This window comes from Physeter macrocephalus, chromosome 1 (assembly GCF_002837175.3).
Source record: "Physeter macrocephalus isolate SW-GA chromosome 1, ASM283717v5, whole genome shotgun sequence".
In the NCBI taxonomy this organism is placed as follows: domain Eukaryota; kingdom Metazoa; phylum Chordata; class Mammalia; order Artiodactyla; family Physeteridae; genus Physeter; species Physeter macrocephalus.
Genome location: NC_041214.2, coordinates 101,363,330 through 101,391,329, shown reverse-complemented (window position 1 = coordinate 101,391,329; position 28,000 = coordinate 101,363,330). Strand labels below are relative to the sequence as shown.

Sequence of the window (28,000 nt, the reverse complement as noted above, 5' to 3'; positions counted from 1 at the left end):
GAAAGGCCGCGCTGGGGCGGGATCGGGTCGCTTCTCCCCTCCCTCCGGAAGCGTAACAGTGAGCACGCCTGCGCAATGGGCGCCAGGTCTGCTTTTTCCTAGTCGGGTCGTTATTGTGCTTTTTGTTCCGGAATAGGAGGGTCGGGTCCAAAGGTTTATTCGCCTTTCTTTTTCTCCCATAGATTCTCCGCGTATGGACCCTAAAAGCTACCGCTGCTGCTGCTGCGGACCTAGACAGTTACTGTCTCAGCTTTAGGATGTACGCTCTTCCACTAGAACCTCTTCCAAGGGACCGAGGTAACCGCGCCCCCCGGGATAAAGAAGTGCGCGTGCGTTTGAGGGGAGGGCGCGCCAGACGAGATGCCTCCTGCGCATGTGTGACAAAAAGGCGTTCCTAGATCCTGGAAGGAAAGCTTCTCTTCCCGAGAAGGGGAGGTGTTTCTTTGGCCTTGGTAGGTTTACGCCCCACTTGGGCTGTGGGCATTGGTATTTCCAGCCCATCTCTCACCAATACCCCAGGCACTTTGCACTATCCTTACTCTGGGTTTCTTTGGGTAGTTACCCGACCTGGAGTTTAATGGTCTTAACATATCAAAAGAGGGCCTTAGAGTCATTGATTTGTAAGTTGTCTTATACTTCCAACAGTAGTTCAGTATAAATTAACACAGTGTTTCAGATATTTCTATTTCAGTCATTATTGTAACGAAATCTTTCCCATCAAGCTCTTTTTCTTCCTTCTATGGAAAAACTGCTACTGAGGAGAAAAATACAAATGTGAAATTATCTTCTAGAGCAAAGTTGCTCATAAGAATGAAAGTTAAAGAATTGCTTTTCTGCAGAATCCTGCAGTCCTAAAATGTCCTACCTTTGGCAGCACTTCTAACCTGGCTCTTGCCTTTTCAATCTCTAGAGTTCCCCCTCCTATCAAATTTTGACTCTTTCCTTTCCTTTTCCCATAGTTTCTCTTGTACTCCCCAACTTTTTTGCTTTGGGTATAGGCATAACCAAACATCTAAAAAATTCCTTTTCTGTTCTTCACAAAGAAATATTTGCATTATGCTTAATCTGCCAGCAGGGTTGCTCATGAACTTGTTCTTCTCTTTAAGGCAATTAAAAAACAGTGGAATGGAAAGCAATTATTGTGGTCATCCCGTGTTAAGCTCCTCTTCAGCAATGTATACATTCCTGCTGGGGGCCATATTCATTGCTTTAAGCTCCAGTCGAATCCTACTTGTAAAATATTCAGCCAATGAAGGTAAGTTAAGATTTGGAATATGTATGGAGCACTGCCATCTAATCACACTTTATCTTTCTTGTCTTTAGTTTCCCTTGGATATAAAATGGGGGTAATATCCTTAAAAGTACTCTGCTTCATGTCAGTGATAAAGCATGTCTAAATTTGGTTCTTTAAACTTTCATTCCTTACCAAGAAAAATTTTTGATGCTGAGTGAAATTTGGGTCAGTCAAGTACAGAATCAAAACCTTTGCAGAACAGATCATAACATCTGACTGGTGGTTTAATCAACAGGGTTTCTAGGCCTATAGCAATATATATTATAACTTATTTTGAAATAGGAGCTATATTTGGTCACCTGGCGTTTGTGAGGTACTATTTTAAGTACATTATCAATGGAGCAGTACAGGTTATTAGCTTTGATACATACGTACTCAGGAAATCTTTTATTATTCTTAATGTAAGAATTTGTATTCAAACAGTTTAATTCCACAAAACTGTGTTGAGAACCTCTCACTAGTTATTGAGTACACGTAAAATCATGACATCATGATCGTTAATGGTCTGTCTGGGGAGTCAGATGTGTACATAAGTCTCTTTTTCAGTTAACATTTCTCTGCCAGGCGCTGGGCTAGATATTACTAGCAGGGTTCAAAGTGCATAAGATATAGACTTTATTCTCAAAAATTCACAGTTGATTAGAAGAGAAATACATGTAAGTGCATCATGAAAATGCAGTATAATAAGTGCAGTTCTATACCAAAGATACAGAGGTAGTTTTACATAGAAAGTGATATATTCTGTCTGGGAGAGCATGATGTGGACGGTGAAGCAGTCAGGGAACACTTCCCTGATAAGGTGACAGTTGATCCACAAGAAGACAAGGTGGGCAGAAGTATTCAAAACAGAAGCAACAGCCTGTAAAAATGAACAGATGTATTAAAAAAGCAGGATTGGTTGTGAGAATGTGTAGTTCAGAATTACCGAGCAAAAAGTTTTAAGGACTTGGACGAGGGGGGAAGGAGTGCTTGGCCAGAGAGGGCAGTAATCATCAGAGAGCTGAGGACTTTATATGTCATGCTAAGCATCTGGGACTTTATTCTCTAGGCCCTAGAGTCTGGGGGACAAGGAATACTTGGAGGAATATAAACGGCAGGGTAAGATGAGAAAGACTATTATGGTAGCTGGATGGAGAATGGACTAAAGGGGAAGAGAAGTAGCCAGTTAGGGGGTTATTACAAATTCAAGCCACAGATGATGAAAACTAACCAAGGCTTTTGAAGTAGGAATAGAGAAGAGAGGATAGATTCAAGAAATATTCTAAACATAGAAAAGACAAGACCTGGAGAATGTGTGGAATGTGGAGATTAAAGGAGATGAAGTATTGGATAGTTCAGAGGTTTCTGGTTTGGATGCTGAGTAGATCAATGATGTTCTCAACTGAGATGTAGACTTAAGGAAGGAAGAGCAGGTTGGACAGAGCTCAGAGAAATTAACAGTTTTAGCTCTTGTACCTTCCATGAGGCCAGGAGCTGTGTCCTTGTTTACTGCTGTATCCTGTGGTGTTTAGCACTGCACACACGTCAAGGAAATGCCAGTTACGTGAATAAATAAGAGATAGTTATTCATATGGATGTGTTTAGTGAGCATTAAATGTTCCAGAATACAGATTTGGAAACATTTATATTAAATTGACATTTAAAACCCAAGGAGCGGAGGGCTCATTCAGGGTAACCACACAGAATGAGAAAATAACAAAGAGCCAAGGATAGAACTCCAAGGAATGCCAGCATTTAACAGGAGTACTGACACTCAGAAGGACATTAAGAAGGAATTAGAGAGATGAGAGAACTAAATGCATATGACTTATAGAAGGGAGTTTGACTGGGAGGAAATTGCAACATCAGGATAAGATAAGGATTAAAACCCACTCTTTGGAATTAGTAGTTAGAAGATGTTTGGTAATCTCAGGAACTAGGTAGTTGGAGTACTGTGGTGGGATCAGAAACCAAACTGCTTGGGGCAAGATCTGAGTGGAAAATGGGTACAGTGGAGATAATGAATATTGACACTTTTATGGAGATTAGGAGGAGGTATGGTAGCTGGAGAGGGAGGATCTTATATTTTATTTTTTTCGGTTGGCGTTTTGAACATATTTGTAGGAAAGGAGAGGAAGCCAGTTAATTGAAAGATAAAGGAGATATACTGAAGCCCGAGGAAATAATTATTGGAGCAGAGCCTCTGAAGAGAAGGGAAGGTTTTAATGGGGAGAATGGGTGAATAGTGGGGCCATGGCTCCTCTCTCTGGGAGTGAAGGGAAACCAATAAGGATGAATGTGGCATAGATAAGGTTGGAGTGTGGGCAGAAGAGTGGAGAGAGGTCACACATGATGCTGTGATACTATTTGGGATCAACCATGAGAGAAATGCAAGGAGAAAAACAAAAACGTTGAAAAGCAAGAATGAGTTAAAGAGCAGTGACAAGAGTTTGAAAGTTGTGATATGAAGTCCCCCCCATTTGTGTGCGTGCACGTTTGCTCATGTGTATCATGCTAGAAAGTAAAGCAAAGTATTGTTGGAGGATAATGGTATGTGATTTCAGTATAGCTTTGAGCTCATAAAAGGGAGGAAGACATGTTTTTAACTAAGCTTTGAATGATGGAGAAAGTTTAACAGGCAATTAAGTGCCTACTAAGTGCAGAACACTTAACTGCCAGGTTTAGGATGTCTTACAAGACATGATCCCTGTCTTGTAAGAAGCTTACTTTTTAAAATTTATTTATTTAATTTGTTTGTTTGTTTTTATTTTTGGCTGTGTTGGGTCTTCGTTGCTGTGCCCGGGCTTTCTCTAGTTGCAGCGAGCGGGGGCTACTCTTCGTTGCGGTGCATGGGTTTCTCATTGCGGTGGCTTCTCTTGTTGCGGAGCACGGGCTCTAGGTGTGCGGGCTCAGTAGTTGTGGTGCATGGACTTAGTTGCTCAGCGGCATGCGGGATCTTCCCGGACCAGGGCTTGAACCCGTGTCCCCTGCATTGGCAGGCGGATTCTTAACCACTGCGCCACCAGGGAAGCCCCAAAGCTTACATTTTAAGGGTAAGACATACAACATAAAAAATAACTATAATACAATGTTACAAGTACTGTTATAGAGGTTTATAGGTAGTGTTACCCAAAAACTGGGTTCACCTCTTGGTAGGTGTTGAGCCAAAAGACACAACCAAGACAAAGATCGGGAGAAGGAAGGACTTATTATTACTTGTAACAAGTAAGGAGAACACCAGGGAGCTTTCCCAAAGCAGTGTCTTCCCAAACAGCAGAATTGGGGAAGTTTTAAGCTAAAGGGTACATGCATTTTATGAAGGGGCTTGGGTGGTTGACAGAATCCAGCTTTAGTTGATTGAAGTCAGGAGGGTCAGAAAAGGTCAACATCATCATCCAGTTCTAGTTGATCTGGTGGTTGAGCACTGCAGGCTCATCTTTACCATTGAAACTGAACTGGGAGTCTTTACAACTGATACATTATCTTTGCTATTGTCACTTCTCTTGCTGGATAACAGTTTGTTCCTGCATTCTTTTGTTCCCTTAAGATCCTTAATTACTGAGACCTGTTCAAGGACAAGCATTATGGCCAGGCTTAAGTCACAAGATAGCTTAGGCCAAAAATGGCTTCTCTTATGTCCAGAAAGCCACGCCTGGTTCTCTTTCTCCGGAGACCCCCTACCCTAACTGTTTACACTAGTGCTACAGGATCGGAGATGAATAAAGGATTGATTATGCATAGGTTGTGAAGGTCAGGGAAAACCACAGAAAAGAGGAAGAAAGAGTGTTCTGGGGAGCAAGAATGTCGAGTTGGCTTTTTTCCTTTGTACTTGGCCAGTTTTGGTTTTTCATATGACAACCAAGGGAAACAAGCAAATATTTTTGAGAAAATGCATTCCTCAAAATAGTAACTAATAAAATTTATGTTTGTCCTTGGCAAAATCATAGAGCAAATTGTTTGTAAGCATTTAGAAAAAGGAGAGAAATAACAGCTAAGTCAAGATATACTAACCAAACCTCATTTCCTAATTAGATTGACTTGTAGGTTGGGATATAGCTTCCTGATTGGTCAGTGGGTTTGGATGTGTCAGTGTGTTTGTCCACCGAAGAGCCCTGGACCAGTTGCCTCTTGCCTCAAGCCGCTTCCTTCTGTTACCACAACATACTGTTTGTCCCAGAGTGCCTAACAAATATTGTTTTCCATGTGTACCATGATATGAAACAGATTGGAAGACTCTGAGTAAAGGGAATATCACAGACAGAGTGTACCTTGATTTAAGCAAGGCAGACAAGTCACACAAGAGGAATCATGAGCTGGGTAATAATTCAGCCACCTAGATTGATAGCTGTTTGATAAGTCAGGCCCCGATTGTTAGTTAATGGTCAACTTAGAAGGTAGTCTCTAATGCCATGCCACAAAGCTTTCTTCGCCTATAGCCCTAGCCTCCTCAACACATTTTTCAGGAACTTGAAGGAAAACATAAGAGGCATATCTCTCAATTTCAAGGATAATAAAACGCTCAATGAGGTAAGGATAGCTAACACATTAGGTGAATTGATTCAAAAATCCAAAAGAGCCAAAACCAACTGGATGAAGTTTAATAAAACCAGTATTAAAGTCCAACTTTTAAGTTTAGAAACAGCTCTAAATTATTTACTGTATGTAAGCATTATATAGAGCAAAATTTATAATTAAAAATCATTTCTGTTACATTTCAGAGAACAAATATGATTATCTTCCAACTACTGTGAATGTGTGCTCAGAACTGGTGAAGCTGGTTTTCTGTGTGCTTGTGTCATTCTGGGTTCTAAAGAAAGGTGAGTCTTGAAATGGTACTATATACTGGTTAAAAATCACAGAATCAAAAAATTTTAGAACTGAAAGGAACATTTTATATCAGTTAGCCTAGCCCATTAATTTTATATATGAGGATACTAAGATACAAATAGAAATATGATTACTCATGTTTTGCAGGCGAGGAGCAGACTCAGAGAGTAAGTAGTAAGTGTTAATGTGGTGCTGGGTAGGAGGGGGCAGAGCCTGGACTCCAACCCATATGTCCTAGTGTCCCGTCCACAGTGCTGCCTCTTGACTTGTTCCTGTGGTGGGTCACACAGCGAGTTAGTTTTTATTCAAATTCGGGATTATCTAAATCACTGCTGTCTGACGTGATATGTAGCATACTGCAAAACAGTCCCCATTGCCTTTAGGGGGACAGCATAGTGCTTTGGAGTCAGAGAGACTGTATTCTACGGCAGATTATTTTACTTTTCTGAGCTCCAGTTTCATCAACTATCAAGTAGTATCAAATAAGGGTACAAATAGTATCAAATAAGGGTACTTATCCTTTCTCACATCAAAAGTATGTACCCTTCTGTGGCTATTAATTCTCCAGTTATTGAACCTTAGCTCTCTGTACTATGATTCACCTTCCCACATGAGGTAGACATAGAATTTACACTATTAAAGGGCTTGCCCAAAAAGATGTCTTTTCATTCTCAGAGGTTTCAATCTTTGCAGAGTTTCTAGTTAGTGGAATACATTTCTTAATCTCATGAAATTTATGAAGTATTTACAGGGGTTAGACTTAAATTGTTTTCTATCTTTTCATTTTATTTTATATTCTCCGTTATAGTACCTTCTTAAGTTTTTGTAAACCTAGAGATAGGAGAATAACTCATACTAGGATGAGTAAAAGTTAATTTTCTCTACTCCCCTGTATATAAACTTTCACTTAGTATCTCCCTTTCCTGATTCCCTCACCCACCACAGCACCACCGCCCTGGCCCCGGGAAAAAAATCCCAGCATGAATGCTACATTTTTTGTTCCACTTATTTTAACTTGTTGATCTCTCTTGGCTTTATGCTCAGAGTAGTAAGAGAAAACATAAGTGTGTCCTGAGTTGCCTTCTTCAGTAATACGTCTGTCTCAAGTTAGCAGGAACTAAGAAAATCAGTATTCCTAAAGTGTTGCTGTTGTCCGAGATGGGCACGGTGGTGGGGTGAAGAAAGACCGTAATGGAATCCTGTGTAGTCCTTGATTTCTCAAGGCTAATAGTCACTTATGAAAGCACATTCATTAAGTCTCTTTTAAAGAATTATATCAGAAATTAAATACAATTTGCTTTCTCTAAAAATATGTGCATTCTCATCAAGCTCATATATTTATTGCGGTATTTCTTTCTTTAGAAGATCATCAAAATAGAAACTTGAGATGTGGTTCCTGGAAGGAATTCTCTAATTTCATGAAGTGGTCCATTCCTGCCTTTCTTTATTTCCTGGATAATTTGATTGTCTTCTATGTCCTTTCCTATCTTCAGCCTGTAAGTAAATAATGACAAAGAAGACAGCATTGAAAAGACAGAGAAATGAATACTGGAACTAACCTTTCTCTTTTTTTTTTTTTAATTGTTTTCCTTGGCACTGTTAGTTTCTCATTGCCTCACTGGCCTTCCTGAGGTTTGAGCAGAATCATATAAGCACTGACTTACCAATCCACTTGCAAGACTCTCCCGCTGTGAAAGATAACTATTAAACTGTGCTGACTGATCTGTGGGAGCTGCTTCCTGACCACTGAATCTAGAGCCATCTCTCTCTGTGTAACCTTAACCAGTCTGCCTATTTTCTAAGCCATCCTGTGGTCACCCACCTCTAATATTAATCTCAACATCCAGGACCTCCAAGCAGACTCCCATGATTAACTCAGAAAATTATACACTCAGTGTACCGCTCTTTCTTACACTTGTTTTAATGTGGTATATATTCTTTTGATATGATTTTCGTTTTCTGTTAGTCCTGTCATTTAACGAAGTTCTTTAAGGGTAGAGATTATATCCTCCCAATCTAAATGCTATCCATAACTGATAATACTAGGTATACTTCTCATCTCTCCTGGCATCCCCTATGCCAATTTAGAGAGCTGTTAGTAATCAGAATTAAAGTTTGGTCTTCTGTTTTTACCTGTTACTCAGTTTGGATCACGTGTATATTTCCCCTCTATATTTTCTTTATAAAATGAAAGTTTCTATTGCCACATTTAAGAAAATGTGTTTTAATTTTCTTTAAAGAGCAAGTTCAGGCATTTTGATCATAAATAGAATTTCTGTTGACACTAGTCCTCTATTTGAAGCCTCTTAAGTATAGCCAAATCAGTATGGAAGTGGGATAAAAAGGAGGGATCAAGAGGGCACTGAGGTAGAAAACAGGAGTTTGATCCTTTTGCACAATTTAAAAGATTAGAACCAGGCAAGGCCAAACTGCTCTGTAAAATAGAATAGTGTTACCATACCGGCCCAAAGGCAAGGACCTGGGCCAGGGGATCACCTGAAGTTGCTTTCAGCTCTGTGATCCATTTTATTAGTAAAAGTTCATTCCATTTAAAATGTGTCCTCTCCTAAATTCTTTCACTTTGTTTTTCAGATCTGAGAATTCCTCCCAACAACATAATTATTCACATTCAATAAGTGTATATTTGTTGTGTTTTATTTGTATCCAACAGACTAGCTCTAAATTTATATCCCTTTGCTAAATCCCTAGTACCAAAGCAGGAGTGCAACTTCCTGTTCTTACAGCTTATTGCTTTGCTCTTCCTTCCTGATTGTGTACAACCACAGATATTACAAAATAAATTACTTGGCATACATATTCTGTGTAGTGCTATGCCCAAGCCTAGTTGGAAAGAATTAAATAGAGATGCATGGAAGTTTGGGGGCAAAGAGCTGTGATATTTTATTTATTCTATACTATTGCCTGGACAGAGTGGACACAATTCCCCAGGCCAGCAGGCTGTTTTGTTAGATACATTTGCAGCGCTGTAACTGTGATTGATCAGAGCCGCCACTTCCCCACTCTTAACCAGCCACGTACTTTTCTTATCTCCTCTTACTTGTCTCCTAACCAGGGGTTCACAAGCATTCGTCTGCAAAGAAAACCTTAAAATAATGGTTCCCATAAAAATTCAGTAGAAAAAGAGCAATATTGTATTCTTGGAATTTTTGCTAGTTATTGGATTTTACTCTTATTTCGTTAATTCAGCTGCATATTAGTTGTGTTTGCTGGTTGTATAAGATTGTGGATACTCTTTAGGGTTTGGTCAATTTAAAGTGACAGCAAGGAGGAAGGCAGTAGGATTTGTTTTTAGAAATTATTGTCAGATCCAGTTATGGGAGCAGTGATAAATTTCATATTTTCTGGGCCAAAATGTGTATCTGTTCAGATTAATATTCTCATATGTGAAATTTAACTAAATTCACAAAAACAAACCTAAATAAAATCTGGTTAACACCTTTCTAAGTGTTTAGAACAATGTGAATAAATCCAAAGGACTGTCGAATATAAGTTTTGTAGTGAATCACTGGTATTGAATCACTACAGTTCAACCAGGTAAATTGATTTAATTCCTAGAGCATTAAAAACGCTTAAAAACCTATATCTCCATCTTCTTAATGTATAAATGGGCCTATCAGTACTTGCTTTCTCTCTACCCATAGAATCAGTGTTAAAAGTCTCTGAGAGCTTGAAAAAGTATGCTTTATAATCATTGTAACCATTATTTCTGTACCTAAACCTATAGAGTTTATAAGTATTTCCAGATCTGCACATAAAGATTATTACACAGGCATTTGCTGAGTTTCAACACATTTTCAAAGCCTGTACAATAATTTGATCATATCTACGTAAGTTTAACAAGCAATAAAAATAGAATTTAATCCTCTAGTGAAGTAGCTGCCCTAATAACCCCTCTGGGTTTTGACCAAAAAGCTTTTTTTGTCAGGTGAACTTGCACCAAGCTGGGAGATTTCTGAGGTCAGTGCTTTGCTTGGATTGTAACTCTATCTTCTCTTTCTTTCTAGGCCATGGCTGTTATCTTCTCAAATTTTAGCATTATAACAACAGCTCTTCTATTCAGGATAGTGCTGAAGTAAGTAACTTGTTGTGAAAGCATATATCATACTTTAAAATGGCACCACCTTGTTTCAGATGATATACCCTCTGAATCCCAAGGCCGGGATTTTATTCCTAATTTGCTTTGTGTGTTGGGCAAGTTGTTTAACCCATCTGGAAAGCAGCTGCAGTGTTAGCCTGTCTAAATCCTCTGCGATTCAATGTTTGAAATGTTTTTTCTTAGCATCTCAAAAAAAGGAGATGATTGGGTTTTAATTTTTTAATTTTTAGTGCCAGATTTTCAACAAAGAATTCATTAGCTTTTTTTGGCAGATTCTCTGTATTCTCTGTAGGGAACCAAGAAGTTCCTAAGATTAATATATTTGTTATTTGGAGTTTGGAGGTGATAAAAAGTGGCAAATGCCTTATTAAACTCTTTGAGATGACTACGTGATTTAAGCTTTAACTGGCGGAGGATTTGCATGAGGAATCTAGTTAAAATTACAATTAATAAGAGTGAACTTATTAAACTTTCCAAGTGCTATCACTAATTCATCTCCAGGAGAACGTTTGAATAAAATAAACATTTTTAGTCCAGATAGGCTCTGCTGCAAAGCAAAGGCCAGAATGTCCTAAGGTGATACAGGATCTGGGTACTTAACTCCAGTTTAATTTGTTATTTAATGATGATGATGATGATGATGATGATGATGAAAATAAAATTAACTTTTTGTTTTATTTGTTGTGATTGTTTTTATTTTAATTTTACATTCACATTCTCTTTTTAATTTGTTTCTCAATGTACTATGTCATAGTGTGTTTTCATAATTGATGTGTACAGAAGGATGAAGGGCTTGGTACGTAGGCAGTCAGTAATTATTTGTTGAATCCCATGATGCATTCAGTACATAAATTATATGAAATTCTTGAAAGGTTTTCTTTTACCCTGAGGAAACATTCAATTTAATAGTTGATGTAAGAGATGGGAAAAAAATGAACATAGCATTTCATCCAATTTAAATGTTAGAGTCACTGAAATTTGCTTTTGCTATCACTTTCTTCATTTTATTTATGAATTGTGAGAATAATTTAATTGAACTAGCAAGTTAAAGAATGCTAATCCAAAAGAACATTTTCAAGTTTTTAAAGTCAGCACGAAAGTCACTTTGTAGGATAAAAGTTGGCTTCTGAGAAAACATATGTAAGCAATAATATTTTTGTATTGATTCCTGTGATAAAATTAGGGATGCATTTCCATAAAGGAATAATTGTTGGCTCTGACACACAATAAAATACTCACTATTAATAGGGGAGCGATGGTCTCAAAAACATGTATTTTTTTTGTTTTGTTTGGGGCTGTTTTTTTTAACTATTTTTTTTAAGTAAAAAAATTTTTTTTTCCTGTGAAGTGACAGTTTATGAGTACACATGGTATTATACTTATTATATAATACATAAGTATTATGTCAAAATTAAGTTAATAACCGAATTTACCAAAGAGAAGTTTAAAGGTATGTATTTCCTGACTTGAAATTGGCCAGTAGCTCTAGCTATGCCCAGAGGTGGTTGTTTGTTTTTTTTAGTGACCCCAGAGCACGAGCAGGGCTGTGGGCCAAGGTGAGGGGCACTTGGAAAAGCGCTGCCCAGGGTGGCCCGACTGCCATGTGGGCGGCTGCGCGGGGAGGCTCTCCACCAGTGACTAGAAAACACTAAGGTCTCCTAAGGGCCTTTCTACCCTATTTCGACTTAACCCCACAATGACCCCATGAGATAGGTGCAGTTAGGCTGAGTCTGTGCCTGGAACCCAGAGCCACTAAGCATTTTGCAGCCCTCGGGCAGCTCCCTTTGGCTGTAGAAGAGGGGGTCTAGGTGGATAGGCTGGGGGCAGAGGGGCGAACAACGTTATGAACTACAGTTCAAACTTTTTTTTTTTACATACTTTACCTCTTAATATTCAAAGCAGTAATACTGATTCTTAGGCATGTGTTTGCTTTGTTGTTAATACCACTCTGTTTTGAATCCTTAGAAGTTCTTTAGATTAAAGAAACAATAAAATCACTCCATTTTTATTATTTCCACAAGCGCTAGTTCTCAGAATGGGTCTTAGTTTGACTAATTCACAAATCAGCACTTGAAGCTACTCTAAATAGTGGAGCTAAAATGTGGTAATAAATCTAATATCTTTTATGGGAATGCCTTTTAAGTGTTACATATTATTATGTTTTAAAATCAGCTTTGTTCTATTTTGATCTTTTTGTTGGTGATAGTGTATGTTGTTTGTTAGTTTTTCCCTATTTACTCTTTGTGAGTTATTTGACGGTCTTTTACCCGTGGCAATAAAATTTTGACCTAAGAATAGCTTGAGTTCTATCACAAGTTCTTAATTTGTTTCCCATAAATAACTCATTTAGAATATCAAAGCTCTTGTCTTATACTTGACTCTAGCAGAGCCATCAAATACCTTTCCCATACAGGTAAAGGATATAAGGCTGTACAGGTAGAAAAAAATGAGTCCAGTGACTAATGTAAAACTCACTTGTAAGAATTTGAAAGTGAGAAAAAGTGAAAAGTATCACCATTCAAATGTCTTATTCTAAACCCCATGTGAATGCATAGGTTTCCTCCTTGAAGTAGAGTTACTGGTTCAAAGTGGAAATGTGGCAGGCATGCCTCTAAGCCCTATTGGTTTGCTCTTAAGGCTTGGCAAAGTTGTATAATCTTGTTTGCTAGGCTTTAGGGAATAATAATGTCAGCCTGACCATTGAGATTTGGGAGATTAGAGAACAGAACCAAGACCAGCACTTACATTTACCTAAAGAATGTATATAAGTTTCTCTGATTTCTTCAAAGGGAAGGGAAAAAATTATTAAAAAACACATTTTGAAACATATGTTGGATGTCTTAGAAGTTACGATGAACTTTACTTTCTGAACCAGCAGAAAAAATAAAAGTGCCACTCAGTAATAACAAGCATTTCTCCAAAACCATTCATTCACTTGATAAATATTTATAATTTCCCATGATAAATCTGCCCCTGGTCACTCTCTGTGCTATTTAGAAAGGTATGATGCATGGTTTCTTGAAAAAAGTTATGTCTTTCCACTTAAATATTTTCTTGCTCTGCCTTGGTTTACCACCAGATATGGTAGAAGTGCTCTTATCTGACACAATTTGGACCTAATTGTTGAGTTACTAGGAAAACTCAAAGTAGGGATGTCATTTTAAAAAGATACATACTTTAGACAGTTTAACTTAAGGTATGTAAGTGTCGATTCATCATTCTTTTGATGAAGAGCCTAAGACCTTTCCTTTGCATACGTGTGGGCTTTGCTGATTGGAGTTCTTTGGCTTCTCTCTTGCTTGAACCTACATTCATTACACATCATCTGTGGTTTCTGGTTTCTATTTCTGTATAATGGAGCAAGCCTTAAATATATTTTTAAAGTAGATTCTTCTGGATTTTTATTATTCATTCCCTAAGCTTAAACTAACTTACCTGTACCTAATTCAAAGGCAGTTTTTTTGTCTTGAGATTTGCCTTTAATCCTCCTAAAGCATTCAACTTAGTTTTCATGAAAACAGCAATCCTTTTCATTCACTCATAATTTATGATTTCTGTAATCATTAAAATATATAATTACAATAATGAGGTCACCTGGCAAAAACAGGGTTTGGAACAGAGACTCTTTGTGAGCACACAGTTCACTTGGGAGCAGAGGCCTTCAGGTTCAGCAGCCTTCCAGCCAGAGGCATTCAGCTCTGCGCATCAATCTGAATGTTTTACTGGGGCAGTGGAGAGGTCGGTTAAGTGAGTTTCTACTGTTGTATCACCTAAACTGTAAGGAGCAAACTCTTTCGTGCCTAATCAGTCATCATTTATAAGAGTGCAGATCCGCAGCTGACTTTATAGATGATTTATTGTTTTATTTTCTTTGCTGAAAATCTATTTTCACCCTAATCCTTAATAATTTTTACCTTCCGAAAACATTATCTTGAATGAGTAATTATTTGCAGTAGGTACTGGTTAGCTTATTTAAGGCTTTATTTCCTTGGATTCTTTTTTCTCCATGTCAATAGTAGTGGAAAATCTATAGCCATCAGAACTGAAAACTTCTAAAGGACCTGTAGAGTATATCATTGCCTCATTTATCTTGATGTACAGTACTTGGTTATATAATGATTTTTATAAATTGAGCACCCATTTTTCATCTCTGTCTTTTCGGTTTCCATTCCATTTGCTTTCTACTACTAAACGTGTACCACCTGCACCTTCAGAAATGTATGTGACTAGCTGACAGTTTCTGACCTCATGGACTATAGGGCTATGTTGGTCTCATCACTGCATGCTAGATCTGGTTATATGAAAGTGTGTACACGAGAAGACATAAAGGGAGCACAGGTGTGCTGCTGTCTGTGTGTGCTATCTGTGCAGTTAGCAGTTTCACAGCATGAAGCTCTATGGAACCATTGGTGAAATCAGACATATTCCTGTACAGGCATCCTGGGAACTCAGAATTATACTTAAGAGGTGCATTCGTCCAGAAGGAGAACTTACAAAACCATGGCTCAGACTCCTTCCTTGCTCCTTCATAAATACATGACCTTAGAGAAGTCAGTTAACCTCTGAGAACCATTTCCTCCCCTAGAACAGAAACTGCCTGGCCCATTGTAGGTGCTCAACAAAGGCTCCAAAATTCTTACAACTTCAGTTCTCACCTGTTGCTTTACACGTCTGCCTTTGCTCATGTTACTCTCTGTTCTTGGTGTGCCTCTTCTCCACCTGACTAATCGATCTTCAAACTTGAAGATGTTGTCCCCCCGCAGTAGCCTCCCTGGATGCCCCCACCTGAGTCCCATACCCCTCTTTCCTTAGTCAGTGTACCTTCTTGTAGCCTTTGTATAGACTCTTGCCTCTTCCTGGGTATATTGCCAACTCCCTTTTCACATGGGAAACTTCAATTTATTTTTCATCTTTCAGCCTAAGTGTCATTTCCTCTTCGAAGCAATACCTGACTCTATTTCCAGACTCAGGTGTTGTTCCTCAGTGTACCCCAATTGTTCTGTGTATCATATGTCACACATTATATTGGCATCATTTAGCTCTATGGCTCACTCCCTATTAAAGTGTAAATTCTTTGAGGATGGAGACCAAGTCTTTTTTCTCTTCCCAGCATGCCTGGCACATAGTTGCTGCTTATTAAGTGTCTGTTGAACTGCATGAATTTGCAAAATGGAATAATAATCATCACATCCTCCACATCTGAAAAGTCTGTTGTTAGGCAAAATAAAGAAATAAATAAAGCATTGTTAGGACTTCATCAACTGAAACACTGAAAATATTTTTTTCCTTGCCTTATCAAACAGTTTGCTGTATAATATTTTATGATCAGGCCATGAATCTGGGAACTAGCTTCCTCCTTAAATCATTTCTGGGTCATGAATACCTTTGAAAGTTTGACAGATCTTTCAAGGATCACCTGGTGGGGGTGGGGAAGGCCAGGAATTCACCTATGTAGAAGATTTGGCACACACTGCAAGAATTCACAGATAGCAGAAGCTCGTCACATTTTTTCTGGTTCATGGAAACTAGATTGAGAATCCCTGCTATAACTTTATCGTGAGATTAAAAAGTGATCGTACCAAACAACCAAGATCAGCTCCCAAGGTAGAAAGGAGGCTTAGTTAAACCTATAGGTTAAAAGGAAACTTACAATGAGGAGAAATAACTGAATGGCCTTAAGGGACAGCTACTATAAAAGCAGATAATAAGTTCAAGAAGCAGGCACACCCTAACAGGTCTCCTTTGAACTTGAATTGTGGGGAATGCTGGCAAAAACAGTATGGTTCGTGCAACCAAGTACTCAAGTGATTGAGTTTTCAGTAGACACAGTTGATAGGGGAGGAGGAAAAAAGACTAGTATTAAAATCTCTTTTCATCTTTGAACAGGAGGCATCTAAACTGGATACAGTGGGCTTCCCTCCTGATTTTATTTTTGTCTATTGTGGCCCTCACTTCTGGGACTGAGACCTCACAGCATAACCTGGCAGGACATGGATTTCATCACGATGCCTTCTTCAGCCCATCCAATTCCTGTCTTCTTTTCAGAAGTGAGTGCTCCGGAAAAGACAATTGCACAGCAAAGGAGTGGACTTTTTCTGAAGCTCAGTGGAACACCACGGCCAGGGTTTTCAGTCATATCCGTCTTGGCTTGGGCCATGTTCTTATTATAGTCCAGTGTTTTATTTCTTCGATGGCCAATATCTATAATGAAAAGATACTGAAGGAAGGGAACCAGCTCACTGAAAGCATCTTTGTACAGAATAGCAAACTCTATTTCTTTGGCATTCTTTTTAATGGGCTGACCCTGGGCCTTCAGAGCAGTAACCGTGATCAGGTTAAGAACTGTGGGTTTTTTTATGGCCACAATGCATTTTCAGTAGCCCTTATTTTTGTAACTGCATTCCAGGGCCTCTCGGTGGCCTTTATCCTGAAGTTCCTGGATAACATGTTCCATGTCTTGATGGCCCAGGTCACCACTGTCATCATCACAACGGTGTCTGTCTTGGTCTTTGACTTCAGGCCCTCCCTGGAGTTTTTCTTAGACGCCCCATCCGTTCTTCTCTCCATATTTATTTATAATGCCAGCAAGCCTCAAGGTCTGGAATACGCACCTAGGCAAGAAAGGATCCGAGATCTAAGTGGCAGTCTTTGGGAGCGCTCCAGTGGGGTAAGTTTGTGAGGATGCTGCATTTTTGCCTGTTCTTCCCAAATTCAAAGTGTAGTTATACAAGAAAAGAAATAGATCAGTGCTGATTTGTCACCGGGCATATTGGATCTCTGTGACTTATCATTCAACAAACATTTGTTGGACTCCTTATGTATAAGGGCTCATGATAATGCTCTCAGGGGTTGAGAAAAAGTATAAATCACAGTCTCAAGGACTTTATGCTTTAGTTGTATCATAGAATATTACAGTCACAGAACCAGAAGATGCATCACAGGTTATCTAGTCTCCTAGTTTTACAAGTGAAGAAACAGACTCAGAGAGGCTAACTGGGTTACAGATAGTAAGTGAAAGAACTGGTACCAAACCCATGAGGTCTGATTCCTAATCCATTCATTACTCTTTCCACTCCACTGTAGTTGGGGAAAAAAGCCTCATTCGTAAGAAAAGTTGATCTTTGACATTAGTAAGTCTTATTAAATATAAGTCAAAAGCCTGGCTTCTTTCTTCTCCCGGTAGTTATTCATAAACCAGAGTGTGCCAGAAGGGCAACCTTGTTTATCTCGGTAAGATGGTGGTTCCCAAGGTTCCCCAAAGGATCGCTGCAAATGCATAGTGATCTCTTGGAGGCTCAAGTTAGGAGATATATATTTAAATAAAACATGAAATGGAGTCCTTTATCTAGGTTTAAATTTAAAGTTTTCATGAACACACAAAATATGAGATAGTTCACACAATGAACATTTTACTCTTCGGGAAAGTTAACCTATTATTAGAGTTCATGGCAGAGCTTCCCTCAGTAATGCCTCTGAAGTGATGATATTTACAACAGATGAAAAAATTAGAAGCCTGCTCTGATCTCAGTTAGAATATAGATTTAGAAATCCTGTATTCTTTTCCAACAGTCTCATAACACTGCTTGCCCTACTTTTTTAGGTAGAAGAAAATCAATGTAGGTAACAAGGCCTAGTTTATACCTATTTCTGCAGCCTTTAGTCATTTCCCTCCAAGACCAGCAGAGGCCGCTCCTTACTTTGCTCTTGTTAACTTTGAAATTCAAATGTACTGAAGTGCATTCCAGTTTTTTATCTCATTATATGCCTGCGGTTAACTTTCCAAGAACTTATTTATTTAATTTCATTTAACAAGATTATAGTTTAATTAAATAAAATCCATGATTTGTTAGTAAGGTTTCTCCTTAGTAATCATTAAAAATGGAACATTTCTAGTTTTGTCCTAATTAATTACTGATTTCCTGTTTCCTTTTAGGATGGAGAAGAACTGGAGAGACTTACCAAACCCAAGAGTGATATTGAATCAGATGAAGATACTTTCTAACTGGTACCCAAATAGTTGTCAGCTCTCACAAACCTTATCTTCACATTTTCAGCATGTGTGATATTTATCTTTCCACTTTGATAAACCAAGAACATTTCTAAAGCATAAAACTCTTTGCATATATCTAACCGCTCCCTAAATAATTCCAACCAAAGCTTAGAATACCCAAAGGCTAAAAAGTTCTAAGGAACTGATGTAAGAATAATAGTATGGAGACTGCATTAATGGCCTGGTCCTTAGTAGGTCAAGATATATTTGCAGATTATTTTCCTTGTTCCTCCATTCCAGAAAACTTGTAATAATCATGTTAGCTGTACCCTATAAATATACAAATAGAGATCAGCTTGCCAGATATTCAGAACTGTGTAGTTCTACTCTGCATGCCATAGTCTTCCCTTTTTTATCATTATAAATATCACCTAGGTTGACCCTTGAATTTTGAGGCCATGGAGATAGTCATTTTGTAATTAAAAAGCTATGAGACTCTAAAAATTTGGTTGAAGGACCTTAATAACCAGCCACAACATTGATTTGAGAGTAGTGTAGTCTGTGCTAAATGTTTTGCCAAAGAAGCAAATTTTTCAACAAAAATCTCAGAATTTTAATTTTTAGGAATTTGTAGGAAATCTTATTTTTAGTGGTTGTCTTTTGATGTTTTTCTACACAAATAAGCTTCAGTTTAGGTGAAAGTTGGTTTCCAGTCCCCACAGTTATCACTTGTATTTTACATCACTTAAACCAGCCATGGTGGGTTTTTTCTCCTCAGTTTGACCACATGGCTCTTGGATTATTCTATTTTGGAGAACTAATAAGCCACATTTATTAGTTATTAAGTAGAACTTATGACTATTTTATATCTTTATTTCATACTCTGTTCCTAAAGGTTGAAACACTGGCTTCAGAATCATGCCAGGTTGTCAGTAAGACTACTGCCGAAGAGTTCTTTTAAAAGAGTCACTTTGCAAGCAAATGACTTTTACTGAAATATGAATAGTATTACTCTAAAAAGAGGAAGGCCAGTAATAAATAAAGCACTTTATAGTAACCATATTTCACCCTTAAACTGCATGGTGTTTTTTGAGGTATTTTTGCATGCATCCAGTTGAGTCTATGAGGTAGAGAAGTCAGGTGAAAGATAATTTAAAAATGAGAAAACAGAAATGACTTGCCCAAGGCCATATAGCTGGATGGTGATAGGACAAGTGTTGGCTTCAGCTAATAGGCCTGTGTGTTTATAGAGCACTACACTGTAAATGTGAGCTTTAAGTTGTCGTTTTCATGCAGTCTGTACATCTCTTCTTTCCCCTAATTTTCATACAGATAAATATAAGATAATACTATTACATAATCCATCTGTGATATCCAGAACAATATGAATGGCAAGAGTTGGTGGAAATTTATAAATAAAATAACTATTAAACACTTACCTTGTGTTGCCGCTTTGTTATATGAGGTGGAATGCAGAGTATTTTTAATTTCAAACCGTAATTTCAAAAGAACTTTTAAAGCTGTCTCTTTTTCAGTAGATCTTGACTTCTGAGAATAGCAAAACTTTACCTTATCATAGGCGTTCCATCAGAGTAATGTGAAACAGGAAGATTACTTTATTATGGCAATTCATTTTAAGGTAAAGAAAATCAGCTATAGGAAGACCTCACTTTTAGGAAATATAGCATACAAAACATACTTATGAAACATAAAATTGCAACAGTATTACTTGTGAAGGTATTGCTATGGGATATATTAAATAGCAGATCCCACTAATTCATGGAGATTGATTTTCTCATTTACAGTTGCTTTTTCACCCTCCTTTTCAGGAAAGCATTTATTGCCCAAAGGAAGGTTTACTCATGTTAATTTACAAATTAAGTAGAGAGAGGGAAGGAGCTGGGACTAAAATGTGAAGTTCTGATGTGGATGCACTGGAGTACAGTTGACCCCTCAACACAGGTTTGACCTGTACGGATCCACTTATATGCATATTTTTTTCAATAAATACAGTCCTATACAATCACCGGTTGGTTGAGTCCTCGGATGCGTAACTGCAGATATGGAGGGCCGGCTGTGGGACATGAGCATCCTCAGATTTTGGTCCACGGTGGGTCCTGGAACAAATCCCCCGCAGATACCAAGGGACAACTGTATTTTGTGGGGGTTACTGTTTTAATAGAGTAACTGGAAGGTGAGAGGTCTAGAAACCATATCCTATCATCTTAGGTGCTCTTGGATCAAGTGCATAATCTGGGGAGAACGAGTGTCATGTGGAAAAAGAAGTAGTCTTCTTTCCTGTTCTAAAGAACAAGTTACAGGGTGATGGTTATTCTTTCCTTATAAGGAAGACGCTCCTAACAAATGATACTTTCCAATAATGGAGAAGGCCTTCCGGAAGGGTAGTAGAGAGTAGTAGTAAATTCTCGATCACTGAAGTGTTAAGGAGAGATTGTATCAGCATTATGTTTTAGAAGAGATTCCATCATTGGTATAGAAGTTGGACTAAGTGATTTCTCAAGTCCCTTCCTATTTTTAGATTCTCTTCTAAGCAGTTTTGACCTACAACTAATGTGCTGGACCACAAGTATGGCCTACAGTGACCTGATTCCAGCTCTGTCACTGGTCCTAGGGTCAAACTTCTATCCAGCAATGTGCCTAATCCTGAGGGGAAGCAGGATGTGGCTGTTGGTTATAGAGGGAAAGATGGATTAGACCCAGATCCCAAATGCTTGGCCAGCTGTGTCCTGCTGCCATAGGTTTTCAAGGTCCATATGCAGAGGAGACTCAGGGCAACAGTTACTTTGTTTATAACTCTAAGGCTTTTTGCATCTGAATCCCCATGTGGAAGCCCTGTTGCTGGTGACCTTGGTTAGACTATGTGGGGCTGCAGGGAAACCTTTTGCTCTTGTACAGGCCCAACCTTGACCAGACACAGCCCAGGTCCTCCTTGGCAACTTCTCCTTTTACTTAAGTCCTGATTTTTCCTGCAAACTCTTACCATTCTAGTATGGTGAAGGGGCAGAGAAAGTCAAACCCAAAGGAAAGAGAGTGGTTTTCCTTCACTAAAGCCGAGAGCAGACTTTCTAAAACTGAGTAATATATATCCCTCCTTTAAAGGAAAAAAAAACCTCTCATAGATCAGTGTTGACCTTTTTTTCACTTTACTGTAATTTAAATGCATATGAACATAAAGTATAAACTTCTTATAGTTTTTATAGGAAAACCAAAACAAATTTACAATTAAAGTATAAAGCTATAAAAGCAGTAAATTTTCAATTCAAATAGGAATTTAGTGAGAAGGTGATATTTTGCTCAAATGGAATCACAATAAACTCCCTAACAGATCTGCAGAACTTCTGTCCTCACTTGCTATTTTACTTGCTTCAAGCACCATCCTGTCTCTGCCAAGATAACTGAAACCTGCTGACAATGCTGGTAATGCATTTAATCCTGCTGGGATTTATCAACCCATGTCCCTAACAATCCCATACGGATGTGGTGTGCGTCAGGCTGCCAACTCCCATTGGCCGCGATGCCCTGGAAAGATTTTAAAAACGTCAGCTTTATGTGTTCCCTGAAGCTTTGAAAGTACTCACAAATAAAATTGCTTAGGCTTGGCACTTTTTTGAGGAGTACTTTTTTCCCTACAACATTCTTTGTTTCTTCCTCCTCTTCTTGATTCACTCTTGATCATTTATATTCAATATTTTGCTAAAAAATTAACCATCCAGATTTTCATATTTATTTGCACAGGAATTTGTGAATCATGCTCATAATTCTTTCGCTTATTTCCTCTCTTACTATAGTTCTGTTTTCTTTCTCATTTTTGATTTTGTGTATGAATGGTGTCTCTTGGTTTTTTAAAAAATAGGTTAGTGAGCAGTTTCTAATTTTTACTTTATTAAAATTATTTTCTGTTTTACTAAAGTTTGTTTTGTTCTTTTTCCATCTTCTTCAAATGTATTTGTTTTCTTTCTTGCTTGTTAATGAACATGTTTATAACTAGTAGAAAAATTCCTTGGAGTAAGTAGATTCCAGGCCAATCCCCAAAGACTTTAAAATATAGCATTATCATTGTTATTTTTTCTAATTCTGTTTCGAGTCAAGAGTAGTGTCCTTGAGGATTTTATTCCTACTTTTGTTAATTTCTAGTTTTTATACACTTGGTTGGAAAATGAGATCTGTGCTCTTCCTGTTGTTATTTGCATATTTTTATTGAATTTATTATTGTAGTTTGGCTCATCCTTTGTGTAAAAACTTTTTTGAGAAAGTTGATGTTGGTTTGATATTTTGAAGCAGTTTGAAAGTTTCTTGTCATATTTTAGATTTATTCAACTTGCATTTCTAGTCTGTTTCACTGCTAGTAGTTACTTCTACATTTTTAAAAGCAAACATAGAACCTTATTTATAAATGTTTCAACCTCAAAAATTAAAATATAGTCATTGACTCCTTTCATTGAAAGATGAGGAACTTAGGTTATTATATTTCCTTCCAACTCCTCGTTTTTCTTAATAAGCTCTGAGAATTTTATCTAGGTCTGCTACGCTGTATTTCATCTCTTCTAGGACTCATATGTTTTCACATTACCATCTCTGAAATTGGGGTGTGTTAAGCAATGGCATGTTAATATAGCTGCTGCCTCCTGGCAGTAATGAAATTGTCTTTGGTTGCACATGCAGGCATTTGGCACGTGCATACAACTTCTTGATGTTTCAGTCAACAAACCACTTAAAGACCATTTGAGGAGAGGATGAGAGTTCTGGTTGTTGTCTGAAAATCTTTCATTGGTACCTCCTGGTAAGATCAAGAACATGCCAGCATCAAATTTTACAGAATGAGTGTCAATAGCTTGGAAGAAGACCCTGGAGACAGCAGAGAAACTCTCTTAAAATGCTTCATCATCATCACGTCTCCCAGTGGTGCAGGGAACTATCTGCCTGGAAAACCTCAGACATCTACGACTGCGTCAAAAGTGATTCAAGAGATTCTGGCTCAAAATGTGAAGATATTCTAGAAATAGCTTAATTTATTTAACTTATAGTTTCCCTTTTTATGTAATCAGAAAATGCTACATGTTAAATGCAAAGTCTTTAAAAGCGCTTTAAAAAGAGATTTAAAATGAAAATTCTAAATGACAAGAAAGTAATATGTTTAATTGACAGTGTGTTTCTTAGCAGGACATGAAATAGTGGTGTCTCTTAGATTTGATGTTGTCATGGATATGATGAAATTTGGAAGTTCTTTTTAAAATGTTTTATTATGCACCTTTTCCTTCAAGAATTAATAGTTTGCCTTTTAGTTTGTAATCCCAATTATCACAGCTAATTAAACTTTATTCATTCATGACATAATTTGTTTATTCATAACTTTAAATGCCAGTTCATCTCTCAGCTGGGAGCTGTCTTAAAATAGATTTTTCTCTTCTGAAAGTGTTTTCGACTGATACACTTCTGAGGTTTTTTTGGTGTCTAATAACTACTTACTGCAGGTTTTCTCGAGTCATATTATTGTTCAGAGGTTTTGCATTTTTATTACTTCCTATAGCTATTTAATATAAATAATGGCTTGTCTGAAAAATGATTCTTAAGTCACCTTTTTTTTTCCATTTAGAAATCTTTTTTATCATTTAGTGTTGCCAAAAAGTTGTTTCCCTGCTCTATTACATATGTATGTATGTATGTGTGTATGTATGTCTAAGTGTGTGTGTATGCGTATATATATATTTTTTTTCCCCATTTTTGTAGGTGAGCTGATATTCTAAGCCTGAGTGCATGGATGCCTCTGTATAGATCTTTAAGATTTCTGTGTACTCATCTTTAAACAAAATTTTAATCAGTCCCAGTATTGCCCACAAAATGGTGTAGGTGAAATCTCCCTTACCCAATTGCTCTTTATCTGGACTCTGAATGGCATCTTTGAAGTTGTGTTAAAGCTAGAAGCTGTTTTAAGAAGGTGGAAGGGAAGCAGGACCATAGAAAATTGCAACGAGGGAACTTTCTGGGTGTGTACTTTTCCTCTATCTCGGTTGAAATGCCTGCTTTGAGTGCCAGTTCCATAGAGATAGGGGTAGTACTGTCTCCTGTTGTGAGGAGAGGGTATCACTTGACTTTTAGTTTGTTCCTCTGTTTGAGACTGAGCCCCCTGCTTTGGTAAGAAGTCAGGCTAAGTGAAGTGCCTTGAAAGCAGCACACACTTTCTCTACAACTGTGAAATTTGCTACTAGAATTTTTATATTGTATACTTATATATAATTATATAATATTTGTATATATTCTTACATTTAATATGTTACAGACACTTAACATATTGTATAAAATATTTTAACATGTCATATTTTGTAAGTTTTTATATGTAAAATTTATACACACTGCCCTGCTGCAAAGATTTCCCACGTTCATATATTTGAAAGGACTCACCAGACTCCACAGAGGACACTCACGTAAGACTTTTATTTAAGGGTGAAGGACATGGTGCCGCAAGAAAAGGAGAGTGTAGACACTGGGGTTCCAAGAGAGCCGAAGCCTGAGCTCCCCAGGGTCCTTATTACACAGAGACCGCACTGTCTCCACTGTCTCCAGCTGGAACTACCAAGATCTGTGGGAGGAATCTTGACTTTGGGAGAGCTCAAAGTAGAATTTCCCAGGATTTTCATGGCCTCTCTAGCCAGCTAATCAGTCAGGTTTACGTAATCTATTAGGCCAGTTGGAAACCATCATTAAAGAAATTAACCCTGGGGATCCCCGGGGTAGTTTCAAACTTTAAACAGCACATCATAAACCCCACTGCCCTTAGTTTGGCCAAGAGTCGAAAAAGATACCATCATGTCCCCAGAGATAGAGCTTTTCCAGTCTAGCTGTAAACCAACTCCACCCTGCATATATATAGCCTTATCTCCAAACCTCCTTCCTCCAATTAGGAAGTTAGGGGGAAAGAAGGGAAGGGTATAGCCATGACACTTAACTTTGGCCTCTCAGCTACAGCTGATCCTTGCCTGAGCAATAGACTACAAGTGTATTTCTTATCTTTCCTAGTGCTCAATTTCCCCAAGTTGGGGATAGTAAGTAGACAGACACACATTACTCGAAGTTCATGCTTTGAGATTTAAGCTATTCCCTAGTTTCAATCTTGATGAAGTTTTCTTCTATAAATTCATGCTTATTGTTCATTTCCGTTTATTTCAGGGAGGGGGTAGTGTTTATGAATGAATGTATATTAGTGCCACCATCCTTTCATGGACATCCAGACAACTTCTTTTTTTTTTTTTTTTTTTTTTTGCAGTACGCGGGGCCTCTCACTGTTGTGGCCTCTCCCATTGCAGAGCACAGGCTCCGGACGCGCAGGCTCAGCGGCCATGGCTCACGGGCCCAGCCGCTCCGCGGCATGTGGGATCTTCCCGGACCGGGGCACGAACCCGCGTACCCTGCATCGGCAGGCGGACTCTCAACCACTGCGCCACGAGGGAAGCCCCAGACAACTTCTTAAATCTGGGAGAGGTAAGAAGTTCCCAGAAGAAGAAGTGCCTACACTGTGAGTATCCGAAAGCCATTGACGATGGTGATAGTGGAGTCAATATGAGGTACTTGCTCAAATCATGTCGAGGCTGACAGGAAGAGCAATGTAATAATTCTAGTCTCCAAAAGATTGAAGAGCTATCATCACTTATATCTCCCTGGTCCCTTCTTTATACCTCTCCCCCCATCATTGATTATATATACTATCTTATAATTGACTGTGTACATGGCTGTTCTCTACTAATCTGTACTGGAAAATGTCAGTTTTGTATTACTGGTTTCTAGCAAAGTAGATAGAAAATAATATAAATACAATAAATGTTGGAATCATCATATAACGAGCATAACTTGAAAATGAGTATCTTGGATTAAGACCTGGAATGACTAGATGGTTCTCTTCACACCTCAAGGCTTTCAGCCATTCTTGATCACGTCTTGCCAAATGTGGGTATATTCCCGCCTCTGCCTACCCTGTTCTAATTTGGCTCTCTACAGAGTATTCACAAAAAGAAGCAAGCCAAAGATAGAAAAGAGGACTAAAGGAGACAAACAGAATGATGGTGAAATCCACAGGAGGAATTTACTCTTTCTCTAACATTTTTGGGAAGGAAAGTGAGCCTTGCTTCCAGGGATTAGCAATGTTTCAGAAATGGTTTGCCAAGCTGTTCCCTATGGCCCTTCTTCAAGGATCTCCTTTTGTGCTGCAGATGTCCTTAGAAAGGGTGGTACCTTTAGCATGTCAGTTATACCTAATCAGTTGTAGTCATCTGTGAGCCAGAATGGTTCATGAGAGAGGGGCCAGGGAAAGGAGAAAAGGGCCAGGAGAGAGGAAAGGGATGCTTATGGGGGAGGAGGAAAGCCAAAGAAAATGTTGCCCAGGGTCAGTTTTAGCTGTTTAAAATCACCCCACCCCTTCACCCAGCCTCCTTGGCACATGTATCAACCCATGGAGTGGAGGGTGGAGGACCATTCTTTTGCTTTCTAGAAGGAAGTACTAATATTTAAGGTCTGTGAAGTCTGCCCAGGGACTGCCCAGTTTCCAAGCTTCAGGTGATGCATTTTTGGTCCCCAAATTAGGAAATTTGTGCTGAAGCACAAGCATATGCTGCAACACAAATTTCCTAATTTGGGGACCACATTAAGGGACTCCTTAAATGTTCAGGAAGCTCACAGTCCTTGCCAGCCTGAATTCCTTGGAAGCTCCAGCCTGGCTGTTAAGGTGATGATGAGGGTTTCTGTGTGTTAGAGGTGATGACTGCTTTGGATCACAGCCACAGCAGCAGTACTGTGCTGGGAAGAATTCAGTGAAGTTGCTTAATACCTTTCCCAATTCCCGTAACAACTTGGAACTGGATTCTGAACTACGAAGTCTGGGTTCTCTGAGAATTAACATTGATTGGATCATAGGAAATCTCTGAGCTTCTCTGAGCTTAGCATTCTACTCCCTAAAGACCAAGAAAGATGCATAAATGTCACAGAGTTAGAAGAAACTTAAATGTCTAGTCCCACTCTCTCATTTGGAGATAAGAAGCTGAGTCCCGGAGGTAAAGTGACTCATCTCAGGTCAGGGCAAAGACCAGTAGTTTTCCCAAGTCCAGCGGCCCTTTTAAAACACCCATCGAATTCTGTTACAACTCGCCCTTTGCGCTTCATCACCTTCTGTGTAAGTGCCTGACAATTAGCTTTTCTGAGAGTAATGTAAATGCTTAACATTAATCTTTTGATTGTTAAGGCATCCATGTCAAAGAATCCATCTCGAATAAACATGTTGCCAGCTACACAACTACCTAAAGATCCAGCAACCCCCATGAAGTTCCCCTATTGGAAAGCCCTGGGTGACCTACATAACTGACCCCTTGAGTGACCCTACTTTTCCCTTCATGTGCCTAAATTCCCACTCTTAGGTTTAAATTCACTAATAAAAAGTAAACCCGTGAAACCCTAGGCACCCCCACCCTCAACCCCAATACAGGCAGAACCCCAGGTCTCTGCTCTCTACCTGCAGCCTTGCTGTGTGTATCCTCCAGGACCTGTGAATAATAAATCTTGTTTTTTTTACAAAGTTTCCTGATGGTTGATGAAATAAAATTCATATTTTATGGCAAGATGAGAAAAACTTAAAATTCTTCTTTGCCTGTTTGGGCCTCCTCCCTCCCCTTTAGTGTGTATTATGCATTTGCACTAACCAGACCTCCTTAGGAGATAACCTTCCTTCTTAACCTCGTAAGGGGCCACTGTGACCCATGACCCACTACTCATTTTGTACATGTTGATCTGT

The 28,000-nt window shown here is 38.5% G+C and overlaps 1 protein-coding gene across 5 annotated transcripts; it reads left to right on the top strand.

Annotated features, from left to right (window-relative positions):
- The first annotated feature begins 16 nt into the window (after positions 1-16).
- SLC35A5 (solute carrier family 35 member A5) lies at positions 17-19,580 on the top strand. Of its 5 annotated transcripts, none has more exons than XM_055085271.1 (8): positions 17-58; positions 183-452; positions 1,107-1,255; positions 5,992-6,090; positions 7,463-7,596; positions 10,126-10,193; positions 16,104-16,884; positions 18,151-19,580. In XM_055085271.1, the coding sequence occupies exons 3-8, from the start codon at positions 1,126-1,128 to the stop codon at positions 18,217-18,219; spliced, it is 1,281 nt and encodes a 426-aa protein (XP_054941246.1). In that variant the 5' UTR covers positions 17-58; positions 183-452; positions 1,107-1,125; the 3' UTR covers positions 18,220-19,580. The 5 variants fall into 5 exon arrangements, with proteins under 5 accessions (XP_054941246.1, XP_023975967.1, XP_007104066.2 ...); XM_024120199.3 differs by having other exon boundaries at positions 27-86; XM_007104004.4 differs by lacking the exon at positions 17-58 and having other exon boundaries at positions 95-452; positions 7,466-7,596.
- Positions 19,581-28,000: the final 8,420 nt, after the last annotated feature.

Bases quoted from the DNA above. Each gene is read 5' to 3' on its own strand.
- SLC35A5 (XM_055085271.1), top strand. From the start codon at position 1,126: ATGGAAAGCAATTATTGTGGTCATCCCGTGTTAAGCTCCTCTTCAGCA. The intron at 6,091-7,462 runs GTGAGTCTTGAA...TTCTTTCTTTAG, and splicing joins ATTCTGGGTTCTAAAGAAAG to AAGATCATCAAAATAGAAAC. The intron at 10,194-16,103 runs GTAAGTAACTTG...ATCTTTGAACAG, and splicing joins CTATTCAGGATAGTGCTGAA to GAGGCATCTAAACTGGATAC.